At 39.3% G+C, this 14,784-nt stretch overlaps 2 protein-coding genes across 12 annotated transcripts in view; both read right to left on the bottom strand.

Annotated features, from left to right (window-relative positions):
• The window catches only part of LOC126375567 (helicostatins), a 346,624-nt gene that overhangs the window by 35,822 nt on the left and 296,018 nt on the right, over nt 1-14,784 (bottom strand). The window contains exons 1-2 of one of the 11 annotated variants that reach the window (XM_050022556.1): nt 14,024-14,051; nt 13,604-13,718 (exon numbers count right to left, since the gene is read on the bottom strand). The exons of 7 other annotated variants lie outside the window; for them this stretch is intronic. Coding sequence is in view for 1 of the 4 variants with exons in the window: in XM_050022555.1 (XP_049878512.1) it covers nt 2,503-2,534 (32 nt within the window). In the remaining 3 variants the exon portion in view is untranslated. Of the gene's footprint in view, nt 1-2,502; nt 2,550-13,603; nt 13,719-14,023; nt 14,084-14,784 lie in introns of those variants that run through there. 3 more of the 11 variants (XM_050022557.1, XM_050022559.1, XM_050022555.1) reach the window with 3 other exon arrangements.
• The window catches only part of LOC126375444 (calpain-D), a 219,965-nt gene continuing 211,846 nt past the window's right edge, over nt 6,666-14,784 (bottom strand). The window contains exon 23 of the transcript XR_007567595.1: nt 6,666-6,681. The gene's annotated coding sequence lies outside the window, so the exon portion shown is untranslated. The remainder of the gene's footprint in view (nt 6,682-14,784) is intronic.

The following is a 14,784-nucleotide window of genomic DNA, read 5'->3' as shown; positions in this document are numbered from 1 at the left end:
TATGCTCAGTTCGGTACCCCGGAAACATCCTTTGGCGGCAGCACACCCCACCAAACTACTGGATTACTTGCCGCGAATTTGTCCGCGCGGGAACAACTCTAATTTCACCCACTTTGATATCACATCACTATTTTTCACGCTTGGCAGAGTTCTATTTCCCATCGGGCATAAAAGATGTTGTTAAAAGTTTGATCTTTGTAAAAAAAATATCGTTTATCGTGCAACGAACCGTGATTTCTACCTCATAAATAAATTAAATAAATCAATTGTTGCTGTTGCTTGAAAATTGTTCCTGGAAGAAATGCTTCACAGCAATAAAGCCTGCCAATGATTTTTAGTATTTTTTTTATTTTGAATTCTATTCAGCTTAAAGCACAATATAGGGACTGAAAATAAAAACACTAAATTTTTCATGATTTTTCTGACAGGAAATTTCACTTGATGTCAACTTAGAATCGCGGTCTGAATCTTCCCCCAAAGTTATTGTTACGGCGTAGTATCACTAACACCCTGTATTATAAACATGTTTTTGCTAAAAATCTTCAAGATGGAAAGTATAGAGTGAGTTAAGTAATAAGAAGAGTGACTCTATAATCTCATTCCTTTACTTTTCACGTCACGCAGCATATGAAGTGAAAAGATCCCTTTTATCTTTTGAAGAAATAATTCGGAGCGCTCAAGACTTAGGTATACTTATTAAGCTTCTCGCTAGTGTGAGGTAAGTATTGTAAGTACATCATAAACAATATTATGTACGGTCACAAGTACTAATTAAATAACGGCCTCCGTGGTCCTGTGGTTGAGCGTTAGGCTCACCATCCAAAGGTCCCGGGTTCGAATCCCAGTGGGGACATATCATAAAAATCACTTTGTGGTCCCTATTTCTGGTTAGGACATTACAGGCTGATTGTCCAAATAGTAAGATTTACTACTTACTGATGTAAGTAAGTAGTCGTTACATGACTGCCTCCGTGGTCTAGTGGTTAGAGCGTTAGGCTCAAGATCTGGCGGTCCGGGTTCGATTCCCGATGGGGACATTGTCGAAATCACTTTGTGAGACTGTCCTTTGTTTGGTAAGGACTTTTCAGGCTTGATCACCTGATTGTCTGAAAAAGTAAGATGATTCCGTGCTTCGGAGGGCACGCTAAGCCGTTGGTCCCGGCTATTGGCCGTAAAAACACCTCCATCAACCCGCAGTGGAGCAGCGTGGTGAAGTATGCTCCATACCCCCTCCGGTTGATTAAGGGGAGGCCTGTGCCCAGCAGTGGGACGTATATAGGCAGTTTATGTTATGTATGTATGTATGTGTGTGTTTTTCCTTTGTCTATGTATGTATGTTGTGTAACTTTCATTTATTTTTCTTCTATCGAGTGTGTTGCTAGGTTAACGACTGATCTCATCAACCCTATTCGCTTAACGCGAACATTATCGAAAATTTACGTTTACCTAATTAAAAGTTTTTAATGGAATCATATCTTGTCTGATTTCTATTAAAAATTCTATTAAAGATATCAAAAGTAGATAAATGTAGGGGGAAGGAAGACTATTCCAATTAAATCTGATACAGTGAAACCTGGTTAAGTGAGACATCAAGGGACCTGCAATGTCGTTTCACTTATAGAGGTATTCCACTTACCCAGTGTCTCAGATATACAGGTATAAATAAATATCTGTCTCATTTACAGAGGGTTCCATTAATAGAGGTGAGAATACAGGTTATTTCAGTTATACAGGTGCGATCATTAAATAAAATAACGTGTTATGTAAACAATGTTATCTCAGTTACAGAGGTTTATGCATATAAAATTTACTCGCTGTCTCAGTTATAGAGGTAACTATGATGATAAATCGAAAGAACGAATCCCAGATATATAGGCTTACCTCGTCCCACTAACAGAGGTAATTCAGTGCCAAAGTGTTGGGACCTCAGCATGAGTTCCAGATATGGAGGTTTCTCACTTATCCAGGTCCCACTTAACCAAGTTTCACTGTATTATTAGAGTAGATAACATAATCGTTTAATCTCCTGCATTGGATTACTTAGCAGATAAGCTTTTTTGCTCGAGATAGTTTCAATGAGTTATTAATTTATCTTAAGTGCAATTATCACTAACACGGCTCGACCATTATAGACGGCGATACGGCTCACCACCAATCACGTTGGTCTAAAGGAAAGCTCGGTGAAGTGTGGGTACTTAGTTCATCTTGTGATGGATGTACCTTTGATTACCTACAGGAAATAGTCGTGAGTATAGCTTATATTAGGTGTTGTAAATGATCTTTAAACATCTTTGTAAGTAGTAACCGGGGCCAACGCCTTAATGTGGCTTCCGAAGCACGTATCATCTTACTTTCGGACAATCAGGTGATCAGCCTGTAATGTCCTAACCAAACTAGGGATCACGAAGTGATATGTCCCTTGATGTAAGTAAGTAGTCGTTACATGAGCCATGTCAGGGGCCTTTGGCGGCTCAATAATAACCCTGACACCTTACAACTCACATGATAGAAGAAGAAGAACATCTTTGTTCCATTCCGTGTATGGATCTTCATCATCATCAATTTAAGAGCCACGCTCTTGTCGGTGCAACATTTTCCATGCTACTTTTTTAGGGAAAAATAGGGCAGTGGTTTCCCTCTTTCCTTCTGCCCGCAGTACTCTGTCTGAAGCGATTGGGATGGCGCCCAGAGTAGTCTATTTCAAAGCCGTACTAGGACTCCTGTCCTCCGCCTCTGAATAGTACTGACAGTTACTGCTGCCCTCTGTCAGGTTCCAGGTTACAGTCCTTGTGACTTGTCCCTTCCGTCCTGCATTTCCGTACCGATGGCTCCCATCTTCGCCTCTGCAACCGTTGTATGGATCTTATGTTTTCTGAATAAACAATTTATGAATTTTGAGTTTTGAATACATCTTGTAAGTACAGGAAACTACAGTCTCAACTCAGCTACCCTCATTGTAACATAGCTGAAACGAATTCTAAAAACATCCGTTACTAGCTTTTGTGGGGCGAAATTAATCTGAGTTTTAATTTTCTTGACTCTGCCACAATCCCTATTGTTCAAAGCTGCATCTTTTAGGAATAAAAGTGAGTGTTCTAAAAAGAAAATTCGTATGAATAGGTCCACGCTACACTATTTCTTTCGTGTGGGTTGTGGGGTCGATGACTGATCTCATCAACCCTTGAGACATGGTTTATGTTGAGCTGCTGAGGGTGCATGTTATAAAGAACGAGATTTTTGTATACCTCTAGAGTAACAAAGAAAGAGGAAAAATTTTTATTCGGCATACTTAGATAATTAAATTACTGAATAATTATTATACTTAATGCCAAAACGGCTTCAGCTCAGAAAATATCACGGCCTAGCTGTAGCTAGACTATGCCGCTGATATTCAGCTGCTGAGTGACTGTCAGGGCTGTGCTGTAGGTATGCTTTTTTTACTTAATAATTTTAGAATTCCCTCAAACGTCATTCACTACTTGACCGGACAAATGGGGAGCGCTGAGAACTCTCATACAATTTAATACAACAAGCCTGGCGGGGCCCAGTTGAGGTTCACTTTTCTTTACGTACAGTACTTTCCAAACCAACCAATTATCCTACTTGGCCATTAAAAAAAGAACTCATTTCATAAACAATGACAAACTTTCCAGGCTACGTTCCCCAAAAACAATGTAAATGCCTTTTTTTTTTTTTTGACGTGACTTATTGTAGATTTGCCGCAGATGGCATTAACTACTTGGCCGGACAAATGGGGAGCGCTGAAGGCTCTCACCCGGTACAACGTTTAAGACAACAGGCCTGAGGGTGCCCAGTTGGGCGCGAACCTCGGCTCAGGGCGTCGTCTGATTATTATCCATGAAATTAAAAGGTTAAACGAAGGAAAATCTAAGGTTGCCTGACTGAAATTGCTGTTTAGCAATAAGGCCGCCTACTGTGCTTATGTTTTATTCGTATGTTTATGTCCTTTGTATATGTTGTTGTGCAATAAAGTATTATTGATTGATTGATTGATACCCCCTCCGGTTGATTGAAGGGAGGCCTGTGCCCAGCAGTGGGACGTATATAGGCAGTTTATGATTTATGATATGATTGAAAATCTGTGCAGTGCCATCTATACCTATTGTTTTTGAGGAACATACCCTGGAAAGTCACTCATTGACTTTTTAAAGGCCGATCAACTTTACATTGTCCTGCTCGCATAATAATGTTGTTTGACCCTCACCACTCAATACTGAACTTTTTACCCTCGTCCTAAGTGGTCAAACCCATATAAATTTACCCACCGCTACATAAATACTCTGATAATTGTGAGGACATTTTGGTTTCGGCCATAGAATAAGGGATAATACAATACAATACAAAGACTCTTTATTGCACTTGAATCACATTAAAAATACATAACAACACCAACAACACACATAACACATAACATAACACAACAACAACACATGACAACAACATAACACACATAACATTATGACATAACACAACAACACAACAACACATGACAACATTAACAACACAACACATGACATTAGGATAACATTATGTATACACAGAACGGCTACTGTCCGTACATCTGAATTTCGTATTGTTCACCAACCCGCACTGAAGCTGCGTGCTTCTTCTTCTTTGTGAGTCGATGGCGATCGATACTAAATTTTTGCTGGCCTATAATTGGCCGCGCTTACGGCATTGTCAGTGGCTTCATGAAGGTTTTTAAAGGTACGAGTTGGCAGCGGACGACATAAGGCAGCAGCGGACGACGTGTCGCAGAGACACTACTGGTTTCTATGTAGTTCTATGAAATATCTTTCATTCCCTTTTTTTTGACGTGACTTATGGTAGATTTGCCGCAGTTGGCATTAACTACTTGGCCGGACAATTGGGGAGCGCTGAAGGCTCTCACCCGGTACCACGTTTAAGACAACAGACCTGAGGGTGTCCAGTTGGGCCCGAACCTCGGTTCAGGGCGTCATCTGAGAGGTAAATTGAAAAACGAAACGTATTGTTCACCAACCAGCACTGAAGCCGCGTGCTGGATAATAAAGAATAATACTACGTCGTCATCATCAGCCCATTTACGTCCCCACTGCTGGGGCACGGGCCTTCCCTATGGATGGATAGGGAGAACGGGCCTTAAACCATCACGCGGGCCCAGTGCGGATTGATGGTTATTAACGACTGCTAATGCAGGCGGGACCAACGGCTTAACGTGCCTTCCGAAGCACGGAGGAGCTCGAGATGAAAACTTTTTTTTTTGGTGACCCATCCTATTACCAGCCTTTGCGAAAGCTGCTTAACTTTAACAATCACAGACTGAGCGCGTTTACCGCTGCGCCACCGAGCTCCTCTAGAAAGTTAACTATCCCCCCCGTACCAATTCGCATCGGGCACCGACCTTGATTTACCTCACCCCCTCTTGGTCGTACTATAAACATAACATAAGGAATAAACTACGTATACCGACTAGAACGACTATATCGATTATTATAACAATCGTTGATGTTCCGAGTTTTTCTTTTTATTTTTTATTTTTTCTCTTTTTTGTGTATTGTTTGTTTTTTGTGATGTGTAATTTGGATAATGACATTGTTAATCAATAATAAAGTATGTTTCAGCGTCTGAGCGTGTGCGTGTCTGTCTCTCAAGATATATATCCCCTAGTTTGAGAGAGGGTTACCTTCTGCTTTTAAATAGCCACCATAAAAATAATATAAACTGCCAATTTAATTGTCAATTATATATAAATTATTGTATGTGGAAATAAAAAAATATATTGATTTACAGTCGTTAATATTCGACAACAATTATCTTTCTAGCGTTATCCCGTTTTCACAGGGTCCGCTTACCTAAGCTGAAGATTTGACAGGTCCAGTTTTTTACAGAAGCGCTTGCTGTCTGAGATTCTAGCCCGCGGAGGGAAAACCATCCAAATAAACTTTCATCAGGTTGTTTGCTTTCACCGCTGAATACATGATAAACATTTAAACAAATTTGAACATCATTGGTTTAAGATTCGAACCTACCGACCAACTGTGAAAATTGCACTTCAGATAAATAAATAATGGACTATCTATGGGCGGTAATGCTGGTAGCTTGTAACCATTACGATTTATCTTATCAGTAATACGAAAACCACCAAGCTTGGCGGTATATAATAAATATCTTTACCAAAATGATGAACTTTTTTTTTTTGCGATAGGTTGATACTATGTCATAGAATAACGAATAATACTACAGTACAGAACGGACACTCTCCACCCCGCACCTATTCGTATCAGGCGTCGAGCTAGATTTACCTCACCCCCTGAGTCTCACTTTAGTCTTAATGGTAATAAGTTTTTGTATGGAGTGTCCTAGATGTAACCATGTGGTGTAGAATCTAAGTTCTATGACTTAATAGTACTCAAACTACGGCTATCAGATACTTATCTGACAGATAGGCTGTTTTGGTGGTTTATCAGCAAGTAGCGACATAAATTCTTATGCCATGTTAAGTAATCTACAAAAAAGTGAGGTGTTTCAGAGTAAGTATAATATATTCACACACCCTCTCAGACACGTTCACTGATATTTTTTTGTGTCTACATTTAAATACTCATTATCCCATATTTTTTCACAGGGTCCGCTAACCTAACCAGAAGATTTAACAGGTCCGGTTTTTTACAGAAGCGACTGCCGGTCTAATCTTCCAATCCGCAAGGGGTAAGCCAACTCGTTACAGGTTAGGTCACATACCTTCGAAAATGCATTTTTTGGGAATGTGGGTTTCCTTACAAAACATTATTGTACATACACACAATATGTGTAATACTGAGGGAGATGATTCAGTTCATGAATCTGAGTTAATATCAAGTGGAATTTTTCGTCGCAAATTCATGATTTTTTGTAAATTGTTTGCGACGGTAATCTACAATTGATATTAATTCAGAATTATGAACAGAATTATCTCCCTTAGTATTCGGTTACAATTACAACCTTCATTAGCTAAGTTTCACTATGAAACTGTTATAATTTGTGGAGGAAATAAATAATTCACTTACTGAAACTAGAAGCTCTGTAAAATTCAAATCGAATATTTAACAAAATTGGGAGTCTCAAAGTTTCCAACCGTTTAAATAATTAAATATTTAAATGACCCGTCTGGTCCGACATTTCAGCGTTTTGTCCCTAAAGGATCATTATCTCTAAAATATCTGTACACTGATATGTTTTTACGAAACATATTATGTTTTTATTCCCAAAAGACACATTTTACACTTTTTAGCTGTGAAAAATATAATTTAAAACTTTTTTAAATATTTATTTTTCTCCTTTAGACAAAAGTGGGTGAGTAAATAACGAGGGGTGTGTGGAAAACCACATTCCGGATAAATGCGTTTCGGAGATATGTGACCCAATCTGTATTGGGCTGGTTTTCCCTTCGCGGGTTGGAAGGACAGATGACGAGACGCTTTTGTAAAAAAGCGGTAAAATCTTTAGGTTATGTAAAGAAAGTGAGAAGCTCGGTGGCGCAGCGGTCAACGCGCTCGGTCTGCGATTGTTGAAGTAAAGCAACTTTCGCGAAGGCCGGTCATAGGATGGGTGACCACAAAAAAAAGAAAAAAATTTTCATCTCGAGCTCCTCCGTGCTTCGGAAGGCACGTTAAGCCGTTGGTCCCGGCTGCATTAGCAGTCGTTAATAACCATCAATCCGCAATGGGCCCGCGTGATGGTTTAAGGCCCGAACTCCCTATCCATCCATAGGGAAGGCCCGTGCCCCAGCAGTGGGGACGTTAATGGGCTGATGATGATGATGATGTAAAGATGGTCCTGTGAAAACGGGATATACGGTCACGAGTACTAATATATTTACACTTTGAAACCATGTCACATTAACTTTTTTGACAAATTAAACCGTAAGTCTCATTGAAAATATGAAATATGAAATATGAAAATATTTTTATTTCACTTTACAAAGTAATTCTAAGTTAGGGTTGATGACTCCTTTTAAGCATAAAAGCCTGTGTTAGGAGCCAACGCTCTTCCGTAGTAAACAAGTGAATATTTGTAAGATTAGGGTAAGAGTGAAACATTAAATAATAAAAAAGAAAAAATAAAGAAATAATACAAAGAAAGTGAATCTTAACTTATGTTACAATTTTTAGTGATAGTACGAATGTGTGTGTGTGTACGTGTGTGTGTGTGTGTGTGTGTGTGTGTGTGTGTGTGTGTGTGTGTGTGTGTGTGTGTGTGTGTGTGTGTGTGAGTGTGTGTGTGTGTGTTAATTATGAGTTAATGTGTTCGTTAGAAACGTAGTGCACTACTGATTAGCTTGCTATATGTTTATACTTATGTATATAAGTGTAGATAGATGTATGTTATTTATTGTGTTTATGTAGTAGTACCCATTACCGTAACTCATTATCAGTCTTTAGAATTAAGATTACAACTTTAAGGTTGAGATTAGGATACCTACTAGGATAGCCCTACGACGACATCCAACATTAAATGTCAAATATGATAGTGCGACAGGGTCCTATGTAGATAGACGTCAAACGGCTATTGGTCGAAGGCTACTGTGCAGAGCCTACTGCAAACATAATATAACTACAACTCTACTGCTACTCAAATTCCATCACCACTTTACTGTCTTTTTTTTGACGTGACGTAGATTTGCCGCAGATGCCATTAACTACTTGGCCGGACAAATGGGGAGCGCTGAAGACTGTCACCCGGTACAACGTTTAAGACAACAGGTCTGAGAGTGCCCAGTTGGGCGCGAACCTCGGCTCAGGGCGTCGTCTGAGAGGAAAAATATTTGAAAGAATTAATCGCTGATTGAGGGAAGTCGTCGACCACGCAGGCGGGGTCGGTGTCGGGGTCCTGAACTTTACTTACAATGTTCTTATATTATTTTATGTGAAAGGCACTAATTTTATTATTCATCATCATCATCATCAGCCGTATGACGCCCACTGCTGGCCATAGGCCTCCCCCAAGGATCTCCACGACGATCGGTCCTGCGCTGCCCGCATCCAGCGGCTTCCCGCGACCTTCACCAGATCGTCGGTCTACCTTGCAGCGGGCCTACCCTCTGAGCGTCGTCCGACACGTGATCGCCACTCCAGAACCTTTCCGCCCCATCGGCCATCGGTTCTCCTCGCTATGTGTCCTGCCCACTGCCACTTCAGCTTTGCAATTCTCCGAGCTATGTCGGTGACTTTAGTTCTCCTGCGGATCTCCTCCTTTCCTATTCGATCGAGCAGGGAAATACCGAGCATAGCTCTCTCCATTGCCCGCTGAGCGACACCGAGCCTCCTCACGAGACCCATAGTAAGCGGCCGCGTCTCACATTTTATTATTATATTTAATAAAATACTGCATAATACAAAAGTATTTTTATTTGGTTAATGGCCTATCATACTAAGATTTTAAGCTTTGATAGGGTGAGATCTTTTTGTATGATAGTCGATATTTGACTTTTACCCTGCAGGTTATAGCACAAGACGACCTTTTAATATATTATCATGGAACTTCGCGGGTAGAAAGTTTGCGGACTAGTTGAGTGCGATGTATGAAAATATTTGCTCATACTTTTGTATGGCGCGCGTTTCGCACCCCATTGGCCCTTTCAACCTCTTTCTTCGCCGTGTAGCTAAGCGATGCTTGAAATTGACGTCATCAAATCCATACCTGCTCTATCTTGGATCGTGAAGACCCATTGAAGATATGATCTGGACTTAAGCGTTAGGAAGGCATAGGTATAGAATACCTACCTACCAAGGTAGGTTAAAGAACTTGCACTAATGAATTGTGTAAACGACCTCCGTGGTTCAGTGGTTGAGCGTTTAGCTCACGATCTGGAGGTCCCGGGTTCGAATCCCGGTGGGGACTTGATCTAGTTTGGTTAGGACATCAGAGGCTGATCACCTGATTGTCTAAAAAAGTAAGATGATCCGTGCTTCGGAAGGCACGTTAAGCCGTTGGTCCCGGTTACTACTTACTGATGTAAGTAAGTAGTCGTTGCATGAGCCATGTCAGGCGCCTTTGGCGGCTCAATAATAACCCCGACACCATGGTTGATGAACTTGGTAATTCACCTCACAACCCACACGAAAGAAGAAGAAGAATGAATTTTGTATTTAATTTAAGTGCAATTTGTTATCTCGAATTAAAAGCACAGGCTATCGACAATTATAGACGGCGATACGGCTCACCACCTATCACGTTGGTCTGATAAATCTCGGTAAAACGCGGGTACTCAGTAAATCATACGATGGCTGTATCTCTGACTAGTCCTATTGGGAATATACTTTGTACATATATATATATATATATATATATATATATATATATATATATATATATATATATATATATATATATATATATATGTACATATATATATATATATATATATATATATATATATATATATATATATATATATATATATATATTCAGAACACACCATCTAAATTTATTTCAAGTTATACCTGTCATTTTCTTATCCGCCCACAAGGAACAAAAGAGACATCACGTCGGAAGTTTATATATAAATATATATATACATATATGTGTTTGAAATCGGCACTATTGTCTCGACAAATTACGGATGTACGCTTGAGAAGAGGTAATTCTTATGGCTTAAAACTTTTGACATCAAGGCTTACTAAGAGCTTGAACTTTGTAACTTCTAAATCTGCGGTAAAACAACTTGTTCATTATATATTGTTCTATGGAATAGCAGTGTGGTATCACATTGCTTAAGTACGTACTTTAACTTGCACACAATTATTTTGGATTTCTCAAACAAAGTTAATGCGACAAGTTTCAATGTCAAAGTAAGTAAACATTATTTATTGCAGAGTCTGTAGCATTGTATACATAAACAGCCTATATATGTCCCACTGCTGGGCACAGGCCTCCCCTCAATCAATGCGGGTTGGTGGAGGTGTTTTTACGGCTAATAGCCGGGACCAACGACTTAACGTGCCCTCCGAAGCACGGAATCATCTTAGTTTTTCGGAAAATCAGGTGATTCAAGCCTGAAAAGTCCTTACCAAACAAAGGACAGTCTCACAAAGTGATTTCGACAATGTGCCCATCGGGAATCGAACCCGGACCTCCAGATCGTGAGCCTACGCTCTAACCACTAGACCACGGAGGCTGTTAGCAGTGTATACTTCCTCAAAATTATACTTCATCGTGTCCGTTACCATTTAAAAACCTGTTATTTAATATAATATAGCATGATTTAATATAATTAGGTATCGACATGAGACGCACCAACATGTTTTCTTGTTTTTTTTTATTATTAGATAAAAGTTTGAATGTATTTTTGTAGTTAATAAAGTATCTTTATTATGTTTTATTTTGATATAAACTTTAATAATGCACACATACAGGATGTGATCCGCACTGGGCCCGCGTGATGGTTTAAGGCCCGATCTCCCTATAATATCTATCCATAGGGAAGGCCCGTGCCCCAGCAGTGGGGACGTTAATGGGCTGATGATGATGATGATGACAGGATGTGAGTTGTAAAAATCGTGATGTATTTTCGGGGTAAATTCCACTTGATATTTTATAACACTGAATCATGAGCAGAATCCCCTTCCACTCCCCTGCAGTATTCGTTACGATGTCACTTACACCGCACAATTAAATTTCCTGTCGGAAGCTCCATTAAAATTTTAGTGTTTTTTTTAATTACTTTCAGTTCCGTGCTTTTGCGACGGAAAATTTCACTTGATATCAACTCAGAATCATGGTCTCAATCATCCCACATCATGGTCTACTTACTGATGTAAGTAAGTAGTCTTTACATGAGCCATGTCAGGGGCCTTTGGCGGCTCAATAGTAACACTGACACCAGGGTTGATGAGGCTGGTATTCCACCTCACAACCCACACGATAAGCAGAATCATCCCTGAAAGCCTTCGTCTCGGTAAAAAATAAATAAATTCAAAAATATTTATTTTTCAAAATTGGCTTACAAAGCGCTTTTTGAACGTCAAAAAATTAAATTACATATAATGTAACTAGCTGTAAAACTACTACCACATCGGAATCTGTAACGCTGAGGGAAAGACGTGGCCAGAAAACCTCCCAGCACAGGGCCCTAGTCCTACTGTTTCATGTTTTCCTTTCTTTTCTTTTTTTAAAATACAGTTTGTATTACATATTTTTTAAATACAATGGTATTCCAATTACAGTCGGTGAAAAATAAAGAGTTTATGTGACTTTATCACAGAAACAGTGTTTTATGAGCTGCCTGACAGAAGCAGGCCTGTCCACATACGCAGCACCCGACCACGAGTTGACGCGAAAGCCAGCCATCGCTCCCTTCGCACATTTTTGAGGGAAAGTGCGGTGTCTCTAACACCCTGAATACTTTTAATATGAAGATGTGCCTGTTACCAAATGATCTTCCTAATGAAATGCGACGCCACGACCCCGTCAACGTTTTTATACGTCAATTCCCTCGACAAACAGACACACACATGACTTTTCAATACTTAGATATAGATAAGACACGGCTGCAATTACTTCAGCATACAAAAGTTATTATTTTCAAAAGATTTTTTGCAAGCAACACGGAGTGGAGTTAATTAAAAATTGCGTAGGGTTGGTACGTAGCCGCACAGGCGGCGGCGACGCAACGGAAATGTTTAAATATCGAATTAATTCCATACTTGGTATTGGAAAGATTATTCGAATGAAAATTAATTAATTCGGATGACAATTCGCTATTCGACTGTTTTTTTGTTTAAATAACATATGCAACATGATCTTAACACACAGTTAGAAACTTCGTTATACTATTCTTGTGTTTTTGGTCACAATTATATAACTAGGTACTATTCTGACTGATATGTGTAACAATAACGGTGTACATAGCACTCGCAATCAATAAACTAATTTACAAATTCAACAATAGCAGAAAGGTAATGATATAAAGCATTCGAAAGTTTTTATTCATTCGAATATGGAATACATCGTGTAAGAACGGAAGCCAACAGCTACCTGAATGTGTCTGACAGACTAGACTATCCATATACCCTTTGGATCAAACTCCATGTTTCATTATACCTAATTGCATGTTTGTATTTCACAAGTTTTTACTCGGCGCGTCTTTTTTTTTTCGGCGTCGTGTTTTACTTGGCGCAATAGCACACGGTGAGAGAGATGTCGGAAGACCGGAGCTTCGATTTAAAGATTGCGTCAAAAGAGAACGAGCTCATTTGGAATTTACCACGCGGCATGGGAGGAGCTCGCCGATGATCGAGAGCTTTGGAAGAAGCGTGTGCTCGATGGACGCGACACCCATGATCACACCTGGTTTGACACACTGGCGAGCAGGAGAATAAAACGCCATCAAACCGACAACAATCCACCAGTTGGAGACTTCTCCTGCAGAGTGAGCGGTAGAGTTTGCCGCTCTAGGATTGGCTTGTACAGCCATGAAAGAAAGTGCATTTCTTCGAGGCAATGACGTCATAAATCGTCTGAAACAGGCGTACAAGGCCAATGATGATGATGATGATGATTTCAGAAGTTATTTACTATGGATGTAAATAATATCCGAAATAAAGATTTTGAATTTGAATACCTTGGAATTAGTCACGCAATTTTTTACTGACTCGCATCAGTGACTGCTGCGTTGCGTCGTCGCACCGCACGCGTGTGTAACAACCTTTACTTCAGTCGACGTGTGACCATATACGCTGTGGAAAAATGCTCCTCTTTGTACATTTTTGCCAATCTAGCTTTTATAAAATTTGTTACTTTTTAAAAGTATTTTTTGAGCTTTCTAACGTGACTTGCGATACGATATTTTATTTACTTAGTCACTCATTCAAACATGAATGTAAACAGCCTGTCTATACGTCCCACTACTGGGCATAGGCCTCCTCTCAATCATCCGGATGGGGTATGGAGCATACTCCACTTCGCTTCTCTACTTGGTAGAGGTGTTTTTACGGCTAACGTCCGGGACCAATGATGATGAGGAACAATATAATGTACTTACCTACTTTAGGACTCTGCCGCACTAACATATTTGAATGCAGGTCGGCTTTTTTATTTTTTTTTATTTAACTGTTATCCATCAGTGCCGGCCTTTGCCCAGCAGTGGGATCTTGCAGGCTAGATTAGATTAGATTAGATTAGTTATCCATCAAAATAGATAATTTTTCTCTTATTTAATTACTGTACAAGTTTTTGCAAAATCATAAACTGCGAATAAATTACGCGTTTCGAGTTTCATGAAAATACCTAAAGGGTACCGCACCAAAATTCGAGAATCTAATATCGTTTTCTAATTCTGATTAAAAATTACAAAATAATAATAATAAAGCGTGCATAAAGCAAATAAAATGAAATTATTGAAATTATTTGATGGCGGTTTGTGTAATATTACAGGAAAATGAAACGAGCGATGTTTTCACCGAAAAGAACTCTTTTATCTTAGTTTCTCCGAACATTATTATTTATTCATTTCAAATTCAAAAATGTCTTTATTCAGTAAGTAACATAGTTACACTTTGAATCGACATTTTTCACTCAGTCTGTATAGCCGGGTAAAAGCAGCTGCAAGGAAAAGCACGGGGCCCTAGACATTATTAAAAAATATATGTATATAAACTACAATTTAGTAATTTGGCTGCCTAATATTTCTTCCCAGACAGTTAATCGGATGCATTGATATCTTTTAAAAAGCACTAAAATATAATAACCTTTTTTTACAAACTTTCTGTTTCATTACTGTCTAAAAACTGGGTGAGAGACTTC

Source organism: Pectinophora gossypiella, chromosome 19 (genome assembly GCF_024362695.1).
Source record: "Pectinophora gossypiella chromosome 19, ilPecGoss1.1, whole genome shotgun sequence".
Classification (NCBI taxonomy): Eukaryota; Metazoa; Arthropoda; class Insecta; order Lepidoptera; family Gelechiidae; genus Pectinophora; species Pectinophora gossypiella.
Note: the sequence above shows the minus strand (reverse complement) of the source record. Positions and strands in the feature narration are given on the sequence as shown.